The sequence below is a fragment of the Pithys albifrons genome, chromosome 17 (genome assembly GCF_047495875.1).
Source record: "Pithys albifrons albifrons isolate INPA30051 chromosome 17, PitAlb_v1, whole genome shotgun sequence".
Taxonomy (NCBI): Eukaryota; Metazoa; Chordata; class Aves; order Passeriformes; family Thamnophilidae; genus Pithys; species Pithys albifrons.
Genome location: NC_092474.1, coordinates 10,783,455 through 10,804,304, shown reverse-complemented (window position 1 = coordinate 10,804,304; position 20,850 = coordinate 10,783,455). Strand labels below are relative to the sequence as shown.

Here is a 20,850-nt window from a genome sequence, read left to right as displayed (position 1 = left end):
GGAGAGCAAGGTGGTTTGTTGCCATCCAGAGATCTGAAAGTGAGCAGAACACTGGAGAAAAGGTCACCTGCTTTCCCTAGGGATATTTCTGCAAGAGGCCTTTGTTTCCACATGCAGAGCCTGTGCCTGCCTGACAGAGCTGAGCAGAGTGAGAGCCGCTGCTGCACCTGCTGTTGCAGAGCTCTGGCCCCGAGGGGCTGCCTTCCCATGGCCTTGGCCTCCAGCATGGTGAGCCTTTCTGGCTGCAGGAGGGAGCTGCTCTGTGCTGGAGCAGGATCTGTCCCAGGCACATGTGGGTCAGTTCAATGCTGCTGAGCTCTGGGCTCACAGAACACTTTACCTCACGCTCTCTCTGTTGTCCTCAGCAGTGTTCTGTCTCTCCCCGGAGCTGTGGCACTGAGCAATGACCTCCCTGCTGCTCTGCCACTCTGGGCCTGCATTTCCCTGGCAGTTTGTCCTGGGTTTGATCCCCTGCAGCGGCTCAGCCTTTCCTTGAGCTGAGCAGGGTCAGCAGAGTTATGTAGTTTCTGGAAAGGGACATGGAGGAGCAGCCTTTTCTGTTCTCTGGGCCCAGGCAGTGGAAGCCTTCACTTCCTCCTCACCCTCATGCTGTGACGGGAGCTGTCAGCTCAGGGGCTCCAGGGTGGGAGCTGGGGGAGGTGACAAAGTGCTGCTCTCTGCAGCAGTGCCACTGAGCCTGTTCTGATCACACACATCACTGCTATAGGCCTGACCCTAATTCTGTGTCTGTGAGTTGAAAAGAAAGCCAGATCTTAATTTTCTCTCCATAAGTGGTAGCAGCCAGTTTGGGAGAAGCAAGAGTGCCTGCCCCAGTTAAAGGAGAAGACAGGCTTTAGAGAGAGCAGACTGTGAAGAGCAAACCTTAGCATGGAAAGGTGGTGAGCTTGAAGTTGTCTGCTTCATCTTCCAGCTGCTGTTAAAATCCTAATACTTATAAAACTCATAAAGTGTGAGCTCTGTTTTGTTGGGTGACAGTGCCTGCAGGGATTCTCCAGCATTTTGGGGATTGCTTTAACTGGAGCACAGAGACATTTAGATCTTTATCAGTTTTGAGAAGCATGAACTGTACTGATTTGTTAAGCGAAGAACCCGGGGTTGAAAAGAGGCGTCTGTGTAAGGAGCTGCTCTCCTGCAGGCCTTTTAGGCTGCATTTTATTTGAGCATCCTTGAAGCAAAGATCACTGGGCTTCCTGTGGCTCACACAGTAATCTCTGCACCTTGCCTAGGATGGGAAGGGACGTGTGGATTTGGATGTGCAGAAGTCAGAGCCAAGCCAACAGTAGTTTATCCTGGCTCTCCTGGCAGCCAGGGCACCCATTTGGTGCCATCAGCTGCCTCCAGGCAGAGCTGTGCAGTGTGATGTTGTGTTCCAGTTGCTCAGTTCAAATGAAGTTGTCTTATTTGAATAAGAATAGGGAGGAGGAATAGTTCATGGCTTCAATTTAGTTGTTTCCTCTCTGGTTTTATGCATCTCTGTTGCAACAAAGCTGGTGTTTGGGTGGTTCCTGACCCTGTTAAGGTGCTATGAGCAGTTTCCTTGTTGATCCATCCCCTGCTGACAGATTTGGCTTGCAGGAGCCTTCAAACAAAGCGTGGGGGAGGACAGAGCATGGTAGGGGGTGGCCAGTTAGCACCTTGCTGGGAATGGTGTGCTCTGGTTCCCCTTGACATCTCCTGTCCAGTATCTGCAAGCCAGATAAATGGGTCCTGAGCAGGGAAAGAAGTTTGGGCTGGCTGTAGCTTTGCAGAGTGGGTGTGTTTGAGGGAATATCTGAGACACAGTTTAGCTGAGGCAGGTTAGAGACAGGCCTGTTTGTGCTGATTCCTCCCACCAGCAGTAGGCACAGAGCACAGCAGTGTGGGGAGCTGGGTCAGGGCAGACCTGGCTTGATTCATGTTATGCAGAGAGGGGCAGATAAAGCAATTTTCATAAAGCTTCCACTTAATAAAGGGAAAATGACACCCTTGATCATGTTTCAGGCCTGGATCCAGTTTCAGCACAGAGGTTTCAAAGTCTATTTTAATTGCTCCATCAGCCCTTCCTTTAAGCCAGGCCCTTTTCCCCTTCTGTGTGTGTAACTAAACATCTCTGACCCTTTTGAGTGTCCCAGGTGGCAGTGAGCAGAAAGCCAAATGAATTCCCTTCTCTTTTTGGTGCCTTTGTCTCAGGCTTTGAATAAAAGTCTATTTGAAGGAGCTTCTTTTTTTTAGGAGCTTCTGAGTTTTTTTCTTTTCCCCCAAGGGCCAGGCATTCCCTGCCCTTGAGACCAGCTGGGGGCTGTCTCCCTGTCCCTGATACCAGCTCTGGAGGTCACAGCTGAAGCAGAGAACTGTGAGCAAATATCTTTGTTTCCAGCCCTGAGGTCAATGGAAGAAAAGCCAAACGGGATAGAAGAACTGGAACAGCTCCTTCAGGTCTGGTCTCCCCCAAAAGTCTCCTGAAGGCAGGATGGAGAACTTCCAGACAGTCTGGTGCCTGTGTGTCTGCAGTTCAGAGCTGAGTGAGTCATGGCTGGGTCCTGGTGCTTACAGCTTCTGGGTGCAGAGTGAGGTTTGGGGGGTCCTGCACCACAAATTTACTTGCTGAGGGCTGTGCTGTTCAGGTCTGAACAGAAGGCAGGGACCTGTGCTTTGTCCCTTGGCCTTCCTTAAGTTGAAATGGGATTGCAACGGCCAGGGAAGTGTCTGGATACGGGACCTCTGGGCTGAGCAGGCCTGTTGCTGATGGAAAACAGCAGGAGGTGGGAGAGGAGCATCAGAGCAGCTTCAGCCCTTGATGTGAGACAGATACTGAGCAGCTGCAAAGTACCAAATGTTTCAGGCTCTGTTTGGTGCTCAAATGTGGGAGAGATCCGTCTGCTTCTGGCACTTATGGCAGGGAGGGAAATACCCTTGCTGAGAATCCAAGGGAAGTGGGAACTGGGCCAGCACTGAGCTAATTTACCTACTGGCACTTCTGCATCTCCACTACAAATGCCAAAGCTTAATACAATTCAAGGATGCTATTTTACTGTCGGCCTGGTTCCACCAGTCTGTCCTCACTGGCTGGTCCCACACCAGGCTGGAGCTGGGAGGGCTCAGAAACGTGATCCCACGGATGGGCCTCCTGTGCTGCTCCTCTGCTTTGCACTGCCCAGTGGGTCTGGGGCACGTGCACTCATCTCGGATCCAAAGGATTTGTCCCAGGAGTATAGATAGTAGCATTGAAAGGTGCTGGGCTGGATGGGAGAGGTGAAAGCAGGTCCATGTCTTCCGGGACTCTGGCTTGCTCAGAGTTTATTGCTGTATATTAAATACTATTTTTGGAGATTGAGGGGAAGATGAGGGAGGGGGAGGGATGTGACAATGCTGTCCCCAGTCTGATTAGTGGGATGCTACTGCAGGTTATTGATAGGTTTTGATTTTTTTCTTTCCCAAAGAGTGCTTTATTTAAGAAAAAAAAAAAGGAAAAAAGTATCAAAAAAACATGTGCTTTCTTCCCTCCTAGAAATGGTGCTGGCTGATTAGAAAATATGAATAATCTTTTGCAAACATCCAAGGTCTCTGCTAAAGAGTTTGTGTGATGGAGAACTGAAGACAAGGGGCAAAGTACAGCTTGAACCAGTTTTTAACTGGGGAGAGTGTGAATCGAGGAAATGCAGGATCTGTGCCCTGGTGTAGTTCCCAGTCACATGTAAGGGGGATGTGTTTTCCTGTGCTGCCATGGCTGCTCTCTCACACCATGCCAGCTCCTGTGCTGGGGTGCTGAAGCAAAGCAGTGGCTGGAAACTTGCTGGCAAGCATGGGCTTGAATGTTTTGTGGTTTCCTCAGGGGCTTCGTGTGTTCAGAGCTTTTTCTCAGAAGCAACCAGGTTGGTAAAGCAGCCCCAGAGCCTGTGAGAGCAGAGGCAGGATTTGTGCTCGTGGCAGGAGCCAGGACTGTCAGAGGTGGCAGTGGTGGTTGGGTCCCATCGATGTAGCAGCTTTTAGCATTGGCAGATGGTCTCACTACTCCACACACAGTGCCTGGCTGGGGATGTGTGAAAGTAACCCATACTCTTGGCATTAAGGACACATCACAAACTACTTACAGCTGCAGGTCTAAGTTATCTGTAAAGGCTAAAGCAGTGAGGAGAGATCCCCACCTGTTTGTGTCACCAGTACAAAGGGTTTTAAGGAGGATTTTTTATTTTACTGTTCATTGCTTTGTGTTACAACAACTTAGTGACAATTTTTTAGTTTGTTTTGCAGCGAGCTTGGGCCCTGGGCGAAAAGCACAGATACCTATTTCTGATTGCATCAGCTTTGCAGGAACTAGTTTGGGGGAAAAGACAGGTTTGGGGGTGGGTTATTTTATTTTTGGTACACGGTAGCAGTTTTTATTTTTTAATTTCCCCAGGATGTTTGGTTGAGGGAATGTTCTGAAATCTACTGTCTGGCAGTTTAACCAGCAGTGTGCTAAAGGAAAATAAACAAAATTATATTGTCACTTGGATGAAATGGTCCCTCTTTTCTGGTGGTGGGGGCAGAGGAGCCGCCTCCAGGTTACACCCCTGTGAGGGAGGTTAGGGCTGGCTGAGGGCAGTGCGACATCCCATCACTGCTGTCCCATCAGAGCCTCCCCCTGTCTCCGGCACAGCCCTGCTGTTCTCTTGCCAGTCGTTTTGGGCGATTAAATGCAAGCTGAATGGTACAACACCCTGTTAGAAGTGCGGATGCAGAGCTTGTTGCTTCCTGCTCACATCAGGAGCACCAGAGATGTTATCAGCCTTCTGGGGCTTTGCAGGCTGCTGGAGTGAAGCCACGTCAGGGGTGGGCAGGAGGGGCTGCAGCTGCAGCAGAGAGAGCAGCATCTCCGTGCTGCAGGTGCCTGGGTTGGGGGACAAGAGGTCCTGGCCCCAGCAGAGCAGCTGCTCCTCCAGCCAGCCTGGGTGTGTCCTTCCCATGGCGCAGGATGGAGGGACCAGCCCCGTGCAGTGAGCGGGGTTTGGAGCACTGGCCTGGGCAGGCTTTAGTGAAACAGCTCTCTGTTGGCAGTAGCGGGTGTGTGCTGCTCACCGGCAGCGGCAAACGTCACTAACCACTGCTCTAAATATGCTTCTGGTCATCCTGAGCGTGTTCCGTGTTGGCTAGAGACCGAAAAGAGGATGTAGATGTTTCTTGTTCGTGCCGCAGTTCCCCGGAGGGCTGGAGGTGACTTTTAGCAGCCCTTGTGTGCCTGCTACCGTCTGGTGGGCTGCCCTTCTTTGGCAAAAAATGCATCCTTTCCTCTGTGTGATGCTCCTGTGAGTCCCTCCGAGTGGGACCTCCCCCGTCCCTCCCATCGGGCTCAGGACACTCGTCTGCCCCTGTCGCCGCCGGTGTGAGGTGGCAGTGGCACAGCCGGGTCAGTGGCTGGGCCAGGACACCTTCCCGGGGCTCGTGGAGCTGTCGCTGCCCCCCTGCCCCGGGACAGCGGGTGGGTGTCCCCAGCCCCGGGCATCGCTGCGGTCTCTCTGCACAGCCTCCCCTCGCCGCTGCTCCCCGAAAAGTGCCCCAAACTGCCCGTGCCATAGCCAGACCAGGGCTCTGGGGGGACACCCGCGCTCTGTGACCACCGGCCGTGCGTCCCTCACGGGGGTGATGCCAGAGAGGGGTGATGGCCGGAGGGTGATTCCCGGCTCACCAGGCGGGAGCGGGGCGAGGGCTGGCCCCGACCGGGGGCAGCGGGAGGTGGTGGGGGGGCAGGTTTTTTTTGTTTCTTGTGTTTTTTGTTGTTTTTTTGGTTTTTTGTTGGTTATTTTTTTCCCTCAGGTAACCCTTTCCCCACGCCGCCTGTCCCGCCGCGCCGGGGTCTCCCCGTGGGGCCCGTGAGGGGTTTGGGTCCCGCTCGGGCCGGCCCCGCTGGGTGCCCGTGAGGGGTTTGGGTCCCGCTCGGGCCGGCCCCGCTGGGTGCCCGTGAGGGGTTTGGGTCCCGCTCGGGCCGGCCCCGCTGGGTGCCCGTCAGGGGTTTGGGTCCCGCTCGGGCCGGCCCCGCTCACTCGGCCGCGCCGTTGCCAGGCAGCGGCCCCGCCCCGCGCGCTCCCATAGCTACCGAGGCGGGCGGCGGCCATCTTGGCGGCGGCCATGAGCGGCTCCAGGGCGCGGGCGGCGGCGGCGGCGGCGGGGCCGGACAAGAAGCCGCCGCCGGGACCCGCGGGGCCGCTCAGCCGCTTGCGGGGCCGCCGCGGATCGGGCGACGCGGCGCCGCGCCCGCCCTGGACCGAATCCGAGTTGTTGGCGCTGGAGACCGTCCGGCCCGAGCACGTCCTGGGGCTGTGCCGGGTGACGGAGAGTGAGTGCGGGCCGGCCCCGCTGAGTGGGCTCCGGGGCTGAGGGGGCTCCGGGCCGGGTCCCACTTGAGAGGGCTCTGGGGCTGGGGGGCGCTCCGGGGCTGGGGGCGCCCTGTGGCTGGGGGGGTCTCTAGGGCTGGGGGCGCCCTGGGGCTGGGGGATCTCTGGGGCTGGGAGGGTCTCTAGGGCTGGGGGCGCTCCGGCGCTGAGGGAGCTTCGGGGCTTGGGGGGCTCTGGCGCTGGGGTCGCTCCGGGCCTGGGGGGGCTCCAGGGTCGGGGGGTCTCCGGCACTGAGGGGGCTCCGGGCCGGGGGGTCTCCGACGCTGAGGGAGCTCCGGGCCGGGCCCGCGGGGCGGGGGCAGCGAGCGCTCGGGCGGCGGTGGCCGCAGCAGCGCCCGCCGGCAGCTCCCCTGCAACTTCAGAAAGTTTGGGGGGGTTTTGTGGGGTTTCTTTTGTTTGTTTTTGTTTTGCTCTGGGATGCTGATCTCTGCTTTTCTGTCCTGATCCCTTCCCTTTCTTGCTCCGCTACCTGGCACCTACCGTGCCTTTGTTTCTTCTGTCCTTAACTTTGTCCTGCTTTCATGAAGCTGCTGCAAAACAATGAGCCGTACGGGTCTTAACGGGCTGGGGGCAGCAGAAAAGGAAACTCATTTGATGAGTGGTCAGAGGTATTTTGAAATGTTACTTTATGTTTTCCCTCTCTTCTAGATTATTTATGCAAACCTGAGGACAACATTTACAACATTGACTTCACCAGGTTTAAGATCCGGGACCTTGAAACTGGAACAGTGCTGTTTGAAATTGCAAAGCCATCTGCTTCAGGTACACGATGCTCAGGTTGCAGGGAGGATAGAGACTCAGAGAGCTGAGAAGTTGCAATGCAGGACCCATGCAAACCAAGCAGAAAGGTCCTTTGATATATCCTAGTGACCAAATTCCTCTCCGTTAAGCACAGGACTGTATTTATATCTGCTGAGAAAGTTGTCTTAAAAATTTGAAGTGATTATTGTGAAATGGGGGAGTCCTAACAGCTGCAAATCTCCTTTTTTGGCTTGTTATGGTACAGAGTTGGTTTCATGTACTTTCGTGTGGTAGTGTATATCCTGTGAGATCAGCTCTGAAGCCACCAAATGCCAACTGTCATGGCAAACCTCTTATTTTTTTATTTAGAGCTGGTATAAGTATCAGGCCAATGATTAAACATGTTTACATTCAGTACCTAAGCAATAGCCAGGCTGCCCCAATACACCCCCTGGCCAGTATCAGTATTAGCAGAGTGACTCTGAGCTGGTGTGTTTTCTAGAGCACAAGGAGGAGGAGGAGGATGACAATGGTGAGCTGGACGCCAGTGCAGGTCGCTTTGTTCGTTACCAGTTCACCCCAGCGTTCCTCCGGCTTCGCACCGTTGGTGCAACGTGAGTACAGGCCCATGGAGAGGGGGGTGTCTGCAAAGTGTCACTGGACAGTTCATAACAAAACTGCATCAAAGACCAGACAGAGCCCATCTTAACACTGCAGATATCGATGTCTCTCTTTCTGCATTGATCTGTTACGCTCTTGTGTAGCCTCTGATCCAAGGCTCTGTTCTTCCCAGTATGAAGAGAGGTATATAATTTTAGCTGTTTTTTCCTAATTTCTGCATGCAGAGTGGAATTCACAGTGGGAGAAAAGCCAGTGTCAAACTTCCGAATGATTGAGAGGCATTACTTCCGAGATCGTTTGCTGAAGAACTTTGACTTTGATTTTGGCTTCTGCATCCCCAGTAGCAGGAACACATGTGAACACATTTATGAATTCCCCCAGCTCTCAGAAGACCTGAGTAAGTACCTCATTTGCCATACAGAGTGGTTTGTGTGTGTCCATCTGCTCATTTTCTCCCTCTCTCCGCTTGTGAAAGAAGTTGTGACTGGGATGGAGGCGACAGGAACAAACAGATACAGGTTTCTGGTTTAAGCAGTGTGTAATCTTGTCTGAATTACAGATTTGTGCTGCAAAGCCTCCTCCTTGGAAAATGAAAGCCTAAGACAAGCTGTGCTAAGTCACAGGCTGCAGGAACTGATCAGAGTGACAGGGCTGGCACACCTGATGCCTCGTAGCGTAGCCCAGAAGAGAACAAAAACCTAAGAAAGAGTTCTTTTGGTAGCCACCCATCTGTTTTCAGTACTTGTTAGGGCTTGAGCCTCCTTCTCTGGAACAGAACTGAGAGGTGTGTGTTGGAGCCTACTAAGATCTCTGCAAATACACATTGCACAGGGTATGTTTGGCCTCAGGGGGTGGATAGAGCAGGACCATGTGGGCCTTCCCAGGCCTGCCTGGGTGTGTGAGGACATGCGGGGTTTGTACCCCACCTGTGAGCATATGGGGAGTGCTGCTTCTGCTTACAGACTCTGCTCTGCTCCAGTCATGGCTCTGGCAGTTTCTAAGGTCCTTTTGAGTGAAATTGCTTGATCCCCCTTTGTTTGCTTTTGACAGCATTTGTCTTGTGAATAGGAAGAAAGGGCAGGCAGGAGCCTTTGAAGTGTGCTCAGCAGCAGTTGGCTCCTCTCCCTTGGGTAGGGCAGAACATCAGCGTGGTAACTGCAGTGGAGTGCAGAGCCCTTTTTATCCTGGCTGTGGCAGGCTGTGGAGGTAATGAAGCTTTCTCTTTCACAGTCCGTCTGATGGTTGAAAACCCCTACGAGACGCGCTCAGACAGCTTTTACTTTGTGGACAACAAGCTGATAATGCACAACAAGGCCGACTATGCTTACAATGGAGGACAGTAATCATTCTGTCTGCTGGATGCTGTGCTGCCGTTAACCATTCCAGATGTGCAGGAGTGGACTGGAGTTGCTGTCTTGTGCAGCAGGGCTTCTTGCCAAACCTTTTCTCCAGGCATGAGGCCGAGGACATGAAGCGAAGACAAAGGCTCCTGAAGGAAATCTCCCTGCAACACGTCTCTATCCGACACTCACCGTATCCTGCATCTCCTTCTCTGTTCCTGCCTACCTTCTGATACCTTGGTTAGGTCATGGAGCATAGGCACAATTCTTGCTCTTAGTCTTTACTGTTAGGTTGCACCTTTAGTGCTTCTGATGTTTTACCTCTTGGGTGACTGCCCTCTTTGAAGAGGTCAGATTGTTTGTGTTAAGCTATTTCTTAGCAGGAAAATCTTACCCCTTCAAGTAGCTGGTGATGCCTGAAGGGCAGATCTCTTCTTCATCTCTTTAGTGCCCAGTGGATTAGTTTGTAGCATGGCTGACATCGCTTTTTAGGGTGCATCCCCATATTCTCCAATGGGAAAGATAAAATAAGAGACTAATTCAGCTTCTAAACAGTGGCAGAATCTTTTCATCTGCCTCTGGGAGGCCTGAACTGGCCCTGAGAACAGTTTAATCTGTGTTTTGCCAGAGATTTCACTAGAGATATGAGATGAGGGAAAAAAGTTACAGCTCTGATAGCATTTCTGTTTGATTTTTTATGATCAAATTGTTGCATTTTAGAGCTCAGAGGTAAACCTTAGAGCTGAAGGTAATGTCACTATATTGTTTCTCCTGCTTTCCTTTGTGTAGGAATTTCAGCTCTTACTACAGAATGTGTTTCTTTTTAGATGGACAGCACATTGTCAGCCTGGCTGTGGTGGAGGGGAAATGTCCGTTTAGTGGGGCTTAGAGGAGAAAGGGAGAATGTGGAAAATCACTTGAAAAATGTGTAGGAAGCAGAGCTTCCCAGGCTTCAGTCTGTACTTCTAAACCCAAATGATCTGTCAGAGGTGCTGTGAGCAGCACCAGCTCATTTGCTTTGTTTCAGTGGAGGTATCAGTAACTAAAAGCTTCCCATGTCAGTTCACTCGCTGTTATGGAGTGGGATCCTTGGAAAGTGAGAATGTACGTGATTCTCTTTTTAATTATTGGAGTTCCCATCATTGCTCTGCCTACTCTTCTGCTTATTTATGGTTTAGGAAGTTTTTCTGCTGAGGTAGATACCACCAGACCAGAGGGAGTGTTTCACAGCTGTGTTTGGGATCTGGTGATGGGAGACAGCACTGTGCTAGGGGAAGAGACCTGTGTGTTGCCAGTAGCTGTGCTGGGTCCCAGGTGCTGACCTTGCAATGTTTCAACCACCAAAACCCTCTTCTGCCAGTTTTCCTGGCTCTCGAGACTGGCACTTTTCCTGTCCCCACACTGGGCTGGTCAGTTGTGTCTCTTGTACTTGGGAGTTAGGTTGTGTCTAGTCTAGAAACCTTTCCTAATACTAGTTCCATTTGTTCCTGAGGCACATGAAGCCTGTCTCTGGTGGATACAGTTGGTTACCTGTTATGTTTAAGTAAGTGTAGTTTGTTTCAGCAGGATTGAGTGGGGTGGGAATCACAAACCAGAGCTTATTAATGCCTAGACAGCAATAGGAAACCACTGCCTTTACCTTCAGATTACTGAAACTAACTATGGCATGGAAGATCAGCTGGCACCAGGGCAAGCAGGGAAAGTGTGTGGGGTGGCAGCCATGAAAGAATCTCCAGCTCTTGGGAAGATGCTTAATTACGATTAACCACAACAAATGACCTGTTCTGGGTGGAGCATTAATCATGAGCAACCACAACAAATGTCTTGGGAATGTGGAGGGGCAAGGTCTGCATGGTTGAAAGATGAAGAACCATTCTGCTACCATGGATCCCCTCCAGCATCTCCACAGGCACTTGGGCAATCTTGTTTAGTTATTTTGGGATTAGTTAAAGCTGCTGGGAAGGTGGAGCTCGAGATGCTTCTTGCACTGAATGTGTTCAGCAGGCCAGCGAGGTGGGAAGCATTTGCTTTGCTCAGAGTTACACAAAGTGAGGCAGAACTTCCTGGAACTGCGTTTTTCATCCTGCAGCGCTCAGAAATAGTGCCTGAAGAGCCTGATGGTTATTCCCTGGGAAACTTTAGCACATTGAGCTGAATTTTCTAAGTAGTATAAATCCAGGTGCCTTTAAACGTTACATTTATCACACTTCCTATACGATGCAACCCTCGCTTCTCTTACGGGTGTGATGATGCCCATCTGTTTTCTGTGTCACTGTGTGAAGGTTCTTAGAGAAGGACGGGCCCGTGGCCAGTGCGGGGAGGCGCGCACGGTGGGGGCGCGCACGGCGGGGGCGCGCACGGGGAGCGCGCTCCATCTAGCGGCTGCTGGCGGCAGGAGCGCGCTGCCGGTGTGCGCTGCTGGCAGGAAAAGGCAATAACTCCTGTGCTTTGCCATCGGCAGGGACAGGGAAACTGCACCGAAGCGGTGGCTTTCGCACCGGTGAATGTATCAGCTATTCAGCAATAAGGGAAACTGGAGGAGAACCGGGAGACTTGCAGGCAGTAGTAGCACCCCACGGATTGTAGCTGAATTTGTCTGCTTTGCCAAATCAGAAGGTCTTTGCCCAAAATGCGTGCTGCAGGAAAAAAAAGTCCCTACAAGAGGGTAACCCAGCACTGAAAACGTTGATTGTAATCCAAAAAGTCAGGGATTTCCAAACTCCCATCTCTACTTTAGTCTCTTCCCTAGAATTCCTTTTCTTTTAGATACTTTTTATAAAGCCTCTTTTCTTTGTGGCAGGGATGATGTCTTTTGTAAAAATGGTTTAACAGACCAGTTTCCTTCTGGAGTGTGTGCTCGGATGTTTTAATGATGGGTCAAAGCTACTCATGCTAGCGAGCTAGGAAGAAATTCCAATGGGATCACATCCTTGTCAGGTGGATGGTCAGTTCCAGCCAGGTGCTGCAGGCAAGGGAGTCAGCTGGAATTTGAGCAAGGGCAAAGGTATCTGTACAGGCAGCTTCTCTCAGGATTTGTGCTGAGTTGGAAAGAAGAAACGGTTGGGATCATACTGAGTTCTGCTCTAACAAAAAAGGGACCAAACCCACAAACTCATGTTAGGTTTTTCCAGTATTTGTCCTATTAGTACCAGGACCTCTTTTTCACATTTTTGAGGCAAGTGCTTTGGATCCATGCCAGCAAGTTTCCTGGAGATCTATTTTCATGACTTGAGCATGGAATACATATTGCACCTTGTGAAGGAAGGTCATCTCTTATTGTATGGACTGGATACTGCTGTCCTTGTCCTCTGTTTTTGGTAGGAAGTGTCTTCCTTTGTGTATTTTCCTGAGGATTTTCAATATCTCTTGCTGCAGAGGAGCAGCAGCCTCTTCTTTGGTGCTTGGGGATGTTTATTTCAGTTACCTGAGGGTTCATGAAGAATGAAACAAGTGTTCAGGAGTCAGAAATGAACGAGGGTGGTGATGAAGCAGTAAGGTCCAAATGTAGCAGCTCCTCAGTTCTGTTTCATCACCTCTTCAGCTGTTTCCCAGTGTTCTGCCCTGCAGTCCTGTCACATGGAACTCCTTTGTGCTGGCTGTCGGTGAGACCCTTGGACTCAAATGCTGCCATCTCCCCGTGGCTTTATGCTGAGGAAAGGCTAAGGGAGGGCAGCCTGGTGGAGTCAGCACCTCTTCCTCTGCAGCAACGGGAAAACGAACACCAGCAAACCCCCTCTCCTCCCGCCTGGATCTCAGTGCTGTCCCAGGACACTTATTTATATATCTCTCAGTGTGGCCTTGGGGCTGCTGGCGCGTGGGCTCCTCCGTGCTGTCCCCTGCGGTTGTCCTGCGGTGCGGGGGTGTCGGGCCGGGCCCCGGGGGCGCTGTATTTGTACACCCTTGATTTTGTCACCAGCAATAGAAATAAAGGACCTTCCTCCCTGCCGGGGCCGCTGCCGCGCCGGGGGCGGGGCCGGGCCGGGCCGGGGGGCGGGGCTGGGCCGGCGCCGCCAGGGGGCGCAGCTGCGGCGCATGCGCGCGGTCCCTGAGGCGGGGCGATGGCAGCAGCGGCGATGGCGGCGATCTTGGCCCGCGGCGGAGCCTCCCGGGGTGAGGGGCTGGCAGCGGGCTCGCTCCGCCGCGGCTGCTCGGGGGATGTGGGGGTCTGCAGGGCACGCGGGACGGGAGGGAATGGGCCGCGGCCTGCGCGGGAGGCGGTGTCCCGGTGCCCTTCACGGCCTGCCTGAGGTGGGGGGCCCCTCAGCCACGGGGGTGGCGCCGCCCTTCAGCCGGACTGCGGCCCCGGGGCTGGGGCCGGGGAAGGGGTCCTAGGGCTGGGGAAGGGGCTCCGGGACCACAGAAGGTACCCCAGGGCAGGGGAAGGTACCCCGGGGCCGGGGAAGGTACCCCATGCCCCGGGCAGGCGGAGCGCGGGGTCCCTCGGGCCGGCCCGCACTGCTGAGCCCCGTCCCCGCCGCAGCGCTGTCCCTGCGGTGCCGCCGCCTGCACACCGTGTACCAGAGCGCGGAGCTGCCCGAGACGCACCAGATGCTGCGGGACACGGTCCGGGACTTCGCCGAGAAGGAGCTGATGCCGCTGGCAGCGCAGCTGGACAAGGAGCACCGCTTCCCGGCCGAGCAGGTGGGCACAAGCAGCGGGGATGGCACGGCCAGACCTCCCCCTTGCCGCTGCTCTGGGACAGGACGATCTGGGCTGAAGTAAAATGTATATCCAGCTCCAGCTTAGGGGAAAAATGAAATTTAGACCAACTTGTGGGGGAGTTGTCCGAGTGTGGAAGTTGTAATGCCCACATGACATTTTAAGCTCTTCGCCTTTACTTCTCCGTATCTGGCATTAGTGGTGCTGAATTTTCAGTTCTCTCACTGACTTACCTGTGGGCTATAATACAACTGAGTTATTAAATCAATTAAATACTTCCACAGACAGAACATTACCATAAAAATGGTTTATAGTGAGGAGGCACAGATGACCTGAGAGGGTGGAAAGAAGTGATTAGGAAATAAGATATGCATGCTGGTCATTTTCTGGGGCTGTGATCAAACTGAGATTCCAGCCAAACCTGTGATTTCTCTTGTGGAAAGACACAGCACTTTATTCTCTGTGTGTTGAAATACAAAGTGTCCGAAAAACAGATCCTGTTTTGTTAGCCAAGAGGCTCCAAGGAAACACAGCTGGAGGCATGTGAGGTTTGTCACACACTCTTTCTATTAAGGAGTAAGGAATGTAGCCAGGAAAGTCACACTTACTCCCTTAGAGTAAATAATTTTTCTTACTGTTCTCATCTGAGAATTTTACATTTGATAATGAATCTTTTCTCTTGGATGTGTAGGGAAAACCTGAAAATGCAAACAGTGTTTATAAAGCAGCATACATAGAAGGGGCTGCTGTCTGTTCATCCTCTGGGTTGGATGCGAAGATCTGGTGGTTTGGGTGCCCATACAGGAGAAAAATAATTTGCTTGAAAATTTCTCCTAGTTCCTCTAAAGCAAACAGGCACTGGTAACACCTTATTTTTGCAACACTAAGAGCTTGACATCTTAAATATGAAAACAAAGAAAAGCCCATTTTTTGTCTGGTATGTTGCAAAACATTAACAAGAGACACTGAAGAGTTTGTGGTTGCAAAGCCAGGGGTCCAGGTGAGGAATTCGGAGTGGAATAGTGTGGAATGTAACCAATATTTAAATTCTTTGGGAAGCAAAATTTTGCTTTAATGGGAATAAAAACAGATTGCAAAGTGTGCTGTGGGTCATTCATTCTGCAAAATTCTTCCCTGGTGCAGTCCTAGGCTGAAGCTCAGCAGACTCAAAGGTAAAGTTCTGATGATTTTTCTCAGTTAGATTTCCCATTGAGATTTTACTACTGACAGGAGACATGCAAGGGGAAAAGCTTTGGTGGGAGGCTGAGGAAGTGCTGGTGAAGTTCTGTCTCCTGATTTCACCTTCAAAACACTCCACCCTTCCTGGTGTTGGAGAGAGCTCCTTAAAAAACCAACAGCCTAAACATCAGTGGCCAAGTACAGCTCCTGCTGAAGTCACCAGACCCTGGGGACACTTAGCAGTTGGTGCAGTCAGATTCCCATGTCACCAGGAGTCCTGTGCATCTTTTCCTCTGGGTGTAGCCCACCCATGACCTGTCCTTATCTCTGTGTATCTGTGTATTTGCTGGGACACTGGTGGTGCAGAGGGTCTGACCTCTCTTCACTGTGTGCAGGTGAAGAAGATGGGTGGCTTGGGACTGCTGGCTATGGATGTGCCAGAGAAGTACAAGGGAGCAGGCCTGGACTACCTGGCCTATTCCATTGCAGTGGAGGAGATCAGCAGGGGCTGCGCGTCCACAGGTGTCATTGTCAGCGTCAACAACGTGAGTGTGAGGGGCAGGGCTGCAGCCTGGCTGGCACTGGGGGTTGCTGGTACAGAGGGGTCTGTGGGAGACATGGAGCTGTTCCTCTGGTGGGTTCTGGTGTGAAGGAGAGCACCCAGGCATTAGGGAGTTACTGGACTGGCTGTACCTTCAAGAGGCACTAACAACACTCAATTATTAAAGTCCTTGTATTTAGGGCCAATACTCAAGTTTGGCTCCGAAGAGCAGAAGCACAAGTGGATTACTCCCTTCACCAGTGGAGAGAAAATTGGATGTTTTGCCCTCAGTGAACCAGGTGATGTGACTGTTACCATCCCTGTTGGAAACAATGTGGCATAGCTTCTTTCCTTGGTCAGGTTTAGGATGGACTTTAGGTCTGTGAAATTGTAGAAAGGTGGTTTGCAGTGGTGAACTCCCAGTGCCCAAGGTGTGAACTGCCATCCCATGGTCACTGCTGAAAATGCTTATCCCTTCCCTCTGTGAGCAGAGCTCTGGACACATCTTGGACACGTGGGCCTTTCCCCTTCCTGTCTGGGTCCTGTGGGAGAGGCAGTGGTGACACCGCCACAGTTCAGGAGATGCTGTGGGGTGACGGGGCGTGGGTTTGTCCCCCAGGCTGCCACAGGCGGACTGAGGTTGTTTGCTGGTGCCTTGTGCAGGGAACGGCAGCGACGCAGGCGCAGCGTCCACCGTGGCACGGCTGGACGGGGACGAGTGGGTTCTGAATGGCACCAAGGCCTGGATCACCAACGCCTGGGACGCCTCGGCCACTGTGGTGTTCGCTACCACGGATAAATCCCTGAAGCACAAGGTGCGTTCCTTTGGATCCATCAGGAAAAAGGGGTGGGAGTGAAGGAGCTGTGCAGGAGAAGCACTTTGCAAAGGCTTTGGATACTCTGTTTTTAGAGCCGAGCAGGCATTGAGCAGATGAGGGGCTGGTGTGTGCTCGCTTTGTTCTGTGCCAGCTCTCCTCTCCCTTCTGCTGGTGGTTGCCTGGACGTGTGGCTTACATGAAAAATGGAGGAAGCCTGTTGACAGCCAGGTAAGTGGGAAGGTGGCACCATTCCTAAGAGTTTGGGGTCTTGTTCCAGGGCATTAGTGCGTTCCTGGTTCCCATGCCAACGCCTGGGCTGTCACTGGGGAAGAAAGAAGACAAACTGGGAATCCGAGCCTCTTCCACTGCCAACCTGATATTTGAGGACTGCAGGATACCCAAGGGCAACCTCCTGGGGCAGCCAGGAATGGGCTTCAAAATTGCCATGGTAAGAGAGGGATGGGGACACAGCTGTGGGTGTGTTCAGCCATAGCTCCCGAGCTTTACCATTTTGTAAACCATTTCCAGAGTTAATGATCACTTCACTGAGGACCGTTCCCATAAGCTGTTCTGTGTCATGTTTAGCTGTTGACCCCTCTTGCCAACATGGGAGGATCATTTCCAGCGCTTGATGAATGGTTAATCTACCACAGATCCTTGACAGCACTTTTATTGTGGTGGCTCTCAGCTGAAGCACTGCTGATGCCACTGAGTGTTTTGTCAGCAGGGGTGGTGTATTTTAATTGCGCTCCTTTCCCAGCCCTTTATTCCTTCAGTTTGTACCCATAGAGAAAAATCACAGCATTTTGCCCAATTACTGTGGCAGAGGAAGGTTGTCCTGGAGGGCCAGGACAACCTCTGGATAGTGTCTCAAGGTGGATGACAGCCGAGTTATGGCATGTGTGTGACTTCTGAGGAGGAGCCAGGCAGCTGGGAACAGCGTGTTCCCTGCAGTGAGGCACTGCCCCTTGGAAGTGGTCGTTGCTCTCTCTGTAGGGGCAAAACACCCTTTTGTTGTTTTTTGAAATGGCCAAGCTCCCTGGAGCACAGCCCATTCCATTATGTCCTAAACTAAAAGAACCTGCCAGTCACCAACCCCTTTTGAAGACCCTCAGCCCTGGCCTGAGAAGATGAAGCCTTTTCTCCTTCCCTGTGCTGTAATTTCTTCCTGTGCATGGCGAGTCAGGGCACTGGTTAAAAGCCAAATGGGCAGCAGGTGTTTGAGCTAAGTCAGGTTACTGCCTGGCTTCACTTACCAGTTTGAAAAATGCTTCAGTGTGGCCTAATGATGAGGGCAATAGAGGAAAACTGACATTTCAGTTAAACTGAGCTGCAGAGTGCAGCAGGGGTCTGACTGAAGGGTTCTTTCCAGTCCCTTCCCAGGCAGGTCCCTCTCATTGTGCTGTTTCCCTTATTTTGCTCTGGGCTTTTCTACCCTCCCCCAGCTAATAAGGAGTAACATCTCTCCTTTCTGCTTCCCTTCTTGTACCCCTGCCTTCTCTCTGGGGTGCCTGTTGCACTCTATTCCTGCATAACTGGGAACATTCTGAATCAAGGTGTACTGTTTTTGACAAAGTAGGACCTAACACATGTTTTGTGTCTTTCTCAGCAAACTCTGGATGGAGGAAGGATTGGCATTGCCTCGCAGGCTCTTGGAATAGCACAGGCAGCTCTGGACTGTGCTGTGGATTATGCTGAGAAGAGAATGGCCTTTGGGTCACCCATCACCAAGCTCCAGGCAGTGCAGGTACGAGCTGGGCACACGGGGCAGTTCCACACGGTGCTGGGGCTGGTGGAGTCTGTGTGTGCTCTCAGGTGCGGTGTCAGGCACACAGTGCACTTTGCACTGTCGGGGATAAACAGGGTAATAATTCCTGTTCTCACTGTTAAGCCTGGTTGTTTGGATGGAAGCTGGCTCCTTTTCCAGCACACTGTCCCCAGGGGTGGGAGGACTGAGCTGTGTGTCCCTGTGCAGGCAGAGGCCCTGGGCCAAAGGCAGTGTTTGTCGTTGCAGTTCAAGCTGGCAGACATGGCTGTGGCCCTGGAGGGCGCGCGCCTGCTGACCTGGAGAGCTGCTATGCTGAAGGACAACGGCAAGCCCTTCACTAAGGTATTTGCAGCCCTGCTCTTGTCCAGCAGTGACAGCGCTGGGCACAGGCTCGAGGGCACACTCCTGAACAGCATCACTGTGCTCAGCGCTGCTTGTAGCCAAGGAGAGAGAGGTGGCTGCTCCCAGCTGGCACCAGCATCAGGCCTGTCTCTCTGCCCAGCTGGTCTGTGAGCGTTCAAGCAGGTGAGGGGTTCCCTTTGCCACAGCTGCACCCTCAGTGATGTTTTCCTTCCCCCAAGGAAGCAGCAATGGCCAAACTGGCTGCATCAGAAGCTGCAACAGCCATCGCTCACCAGGTAACGACTTCTGCTGACACCTCTGATATTCAGCATGAGAAAAGGGACTTGAGGTTGTGCTTTGGGAAGGTGGGATGGGATTTATTAATTTATTTTTGAAACCAACCAACCAACCAACCTCTCTGGCTGAAGCTGGTTAGCACAGCCATCTTCCTGGCTTGTGGGGGAGTAGGATGAAGGCAGGCATTTATACTGGCCTGTGGCAGCTGTATTACTGCCTCTGTCTGTCCAGGACAGTGGCAGTTTGAAGCAGGATCAGCAATACTGGAGAGAGAACACTGGGGCACCAGTCAGCACCACTGGACCTGGAGTGTCTCCTTTAGGGGCCCCTGTGCTTAGTAGAAGTATCTTAGCTGAACACAGATCACTAACAGATACTTCTGCAGTGTCTGTCTGGGACATCAATATTGTTCTTACCCACCTCAAATCGTGTTTATTCCTCTGACTGCAAATGAGCTGCAGCCATGCCCCTGTGTCCCACCCCTCCCAGTTATGCCTGCAGTGGGCTCAGCTCCCTTGAAAGTGGCAGTGTTTGTGTTCTGTAGAACAGAGATTCCTTGACCCTGCTTCCTTTCTGACTTGTTGCCATTGTTCCAGGCCATCCAGATCCTGGGTGGGATGGGGTACGTGACAGAGATGCCAGCGGAGCGGCACTACCGGGACGCTCGGATCACCGAGATCTATGAGGGGACCAGTGAGATCCAGAGGCTGGTGATTGCAGGCCAACTGCTCAAGGCCTACCGGGGCTGAGGAGCCCAGGAGAGCAACACCCTGCCCCCAGTGCCTCATGACAGTGCTCAACAGTGATCGAGTCTGATCTCTTGAATGAGGCCAGTGATGGAGGTTTTCCTCACCAATGAGTAACTGACCCTCTAGTTAAAATGTGCTGATTCTTCTTTGGACACAGTACAGTGCACAGAGGCTGGATTTAGGTTTGTAAGCTGTTATTGCAGGAGAAGGAGACAACCCATGCTGGTAGGACAGCATGGGGCTTTTCCTGCAGCGTTGGATTGGTTTGGTAGTGCCAAAATGGCTTTGCTGTTCAGGGAAGGCAGCAGCTCTCCTTGTGCACTTCCCAGCCACTGCCTGTTTTGGACAATTTGTCACTACATGCCACTGGATAAACAGTGCTGGAGTTACAGGTACTGAGAGATGTGGTCCCTTTGCCCCAATCCAGGCTGCAGGTCACAGTGCCTCGAATTTCAGGTGTGGGATGCAGCTGTTTGTGAGCTCCTAATTGGACACAGGTGTGTGGAGGTAATCCCACAGCAGGCCCTTCTACCCTCTTCAGCAGGAGAGGAGCCAGACAGGAGGACATGCAGGAATTACGAATGCTCAGAGGGTCTGAGCACAGGCTCCAGTTCCTGTCTGTGAGATGTGAAAACACAGATCAAAGAATCCCTTGAACTGGGCCAGCAGAGCCCAGCACCTGCTCCCTCAGCTGTTCTGGGATGTAGGGATAGAAGCAAAGGGCAGAAAAGCTGCAGTGCCTGAGACTGATTTTTTTTAAAAAAACCAACAGGCCAAAGAAACCTCTGCTCCCAAATCTGCTTCTACATTATCAGAAGGAAAGGAAGGGGCAGTAACAGCCTTTAATCCCTACGTGGTTTGGGCAACAAAGAGGAAAACGGATGACACACAAACCTTACCAGGAAGCTTTAGCAGTAGCACATGTCCTCAATCAGTGATCTTTGGCAAGACATTACCTTTTAGAAGAGTCAACAGCCAAAGGAAAAGCTCCGACCTCAGGAAAAGATGGAGAGGATTAAAACTACAGCCTGTACTGTCCAGTCTGGCCCCTTGTCCAAGTGACTACACTAGAGGTAAATGGTTATTTTCCTGTGGTGCCATTTATTTAAACTTGTGTGCAAAGAAGAGCAGGATTCTGCTATACATGGGAGAGCAGAGAAGACAAAATAAAACCTGATTTTAAAGGACCACCAGTCCATCCCCCTTCCTTTTTTAAATGCAAATGTGAGTTAATTTAGAATATTTTCTTCCAGTCACAAGACATAGAAGCAGAAACCAGCAGGGCCTGCGTGTACCAGCTCGACCAGCTCTCAGTGATGTCAGTGATCCCTTGGCAGGGCGCTGGAGGGCAACAGCGAGCTGGGGCAAAGTCCTCAGGTGTTATGTTGCTCCTTGCTGCTCTCACATCAGAATTGACTGACAGT

At 52.2% G+C, this 20,850-nt stretch overlaps 2 protein-coding genes across 2 annotated transcripts; both read left to right on the top strand.

The window, feature by feature from the left end:
- The first annotated feature begins 6,074 nt into the window (after window positions 1–6,074).
- Window positions 6,075–13,018, top strand: UNC119B (unc-119 lipid binding chaperone B). The gene is made up of 5 exons (XM_071572201.1): window positions 6,075–6,313; window positions 7,020–7,133; window positions 7,615–7,726; window positions 7,958–8,130; window positions 8,964–13,018. The coding sequence occupies exons 1-5, from the start codon at window positions 6,106–6,108 to the stop codon at window positions 9,074–9,076; spliced, it is 720 nt and encodes a 239-aa protein (XP_071428302.1). The 5' UTR covers window positions 6,075–6,105; the 3' UTR covers window positions 9,077–13,018.
- Window positions 13,019–13,103: 85 nt separating this feature from the next.
- On the top strand, window positions 13,104–20,614 carry ACADS (acyl-CoA dehydrogenase short chain). The gene is made up of 10 exons (XM_071572377.1): window positions 13,104–13,183; window positions 13,554–13,714; window positions 15,307–15,456; window positions 15,640–15,751; window positions 16,116–16,267; window positions 16,548–16,718; window positions 17,880–18,017; window positions 18,285–18,380; window positions 18,620–18,676; window positions 19,274–20,614. Exons 1-10 carry the CDS (start codon window positions 13,132–13,134, stop codon window positions 19,424–19,426), a joined length of 1,242 nt encoding a protein of 413 aa, XP_071428478.1. The 5' UTR covers window positions 13,104–13,131; the 3' UTR covers window positions 19,427–20,614.
- The last annotated feature ends 236 nt before the right edge of the window (window positions 20,615–20,850 follow it).

What these genes read in the sequence shown, in the direction of transcription:
- UNC119B (XM_071572201.1), top strand. Translation starts at nt 6,106, where the DNA reads ATGAGCGGCTCCAGGGCGCGGGCGGCGGCGGCGGCGGCGGGGCCGGAC. An exon ending in TGCAAAGCCATCTGCTTCAG is followed by an intron (nt 7,134 to 7,614) that starts GTACACGATGCT and finishes TGTGTTTTCTAG; the next exon opens with AGCACAAGGAGGAGGAGGAG. An exon ending in CTTCGCACCGTTGGTGCAAC is followed by an intron (nt 7,727 to 7,957) that starts GTGAGTACAGGC and finishes TTCTGCATGCAG; the next exon opens with AGTGGAATTCACAGTGGGAG.
- ACADS (XM_071572377.1), top strand. Translation starts at nt 13,132, where the DNA reads ATGGCAGCAGCGGCGATGGCGGCGATCTTGGCCCGCGGCGGAGCCTCC. An exon ending in ACGGCAAGCCCTTCACTAAG is followed by an intron (nt 18,381 to 18,619) that starts GTATTTGCAGCC and finishes CCTTCCCCCAAG; the next exon opens with GAAGCAGCAATGGCCAAACT. An exon ending in CAACAGCCATCGCTCACCAG is followed by an intron (nt 18,677 to 19,273) that starts GTAACGACTTCT and finishes CCATTGTTCCAG; the next exon opens with GCCATCCAGATCCTGGGTGG.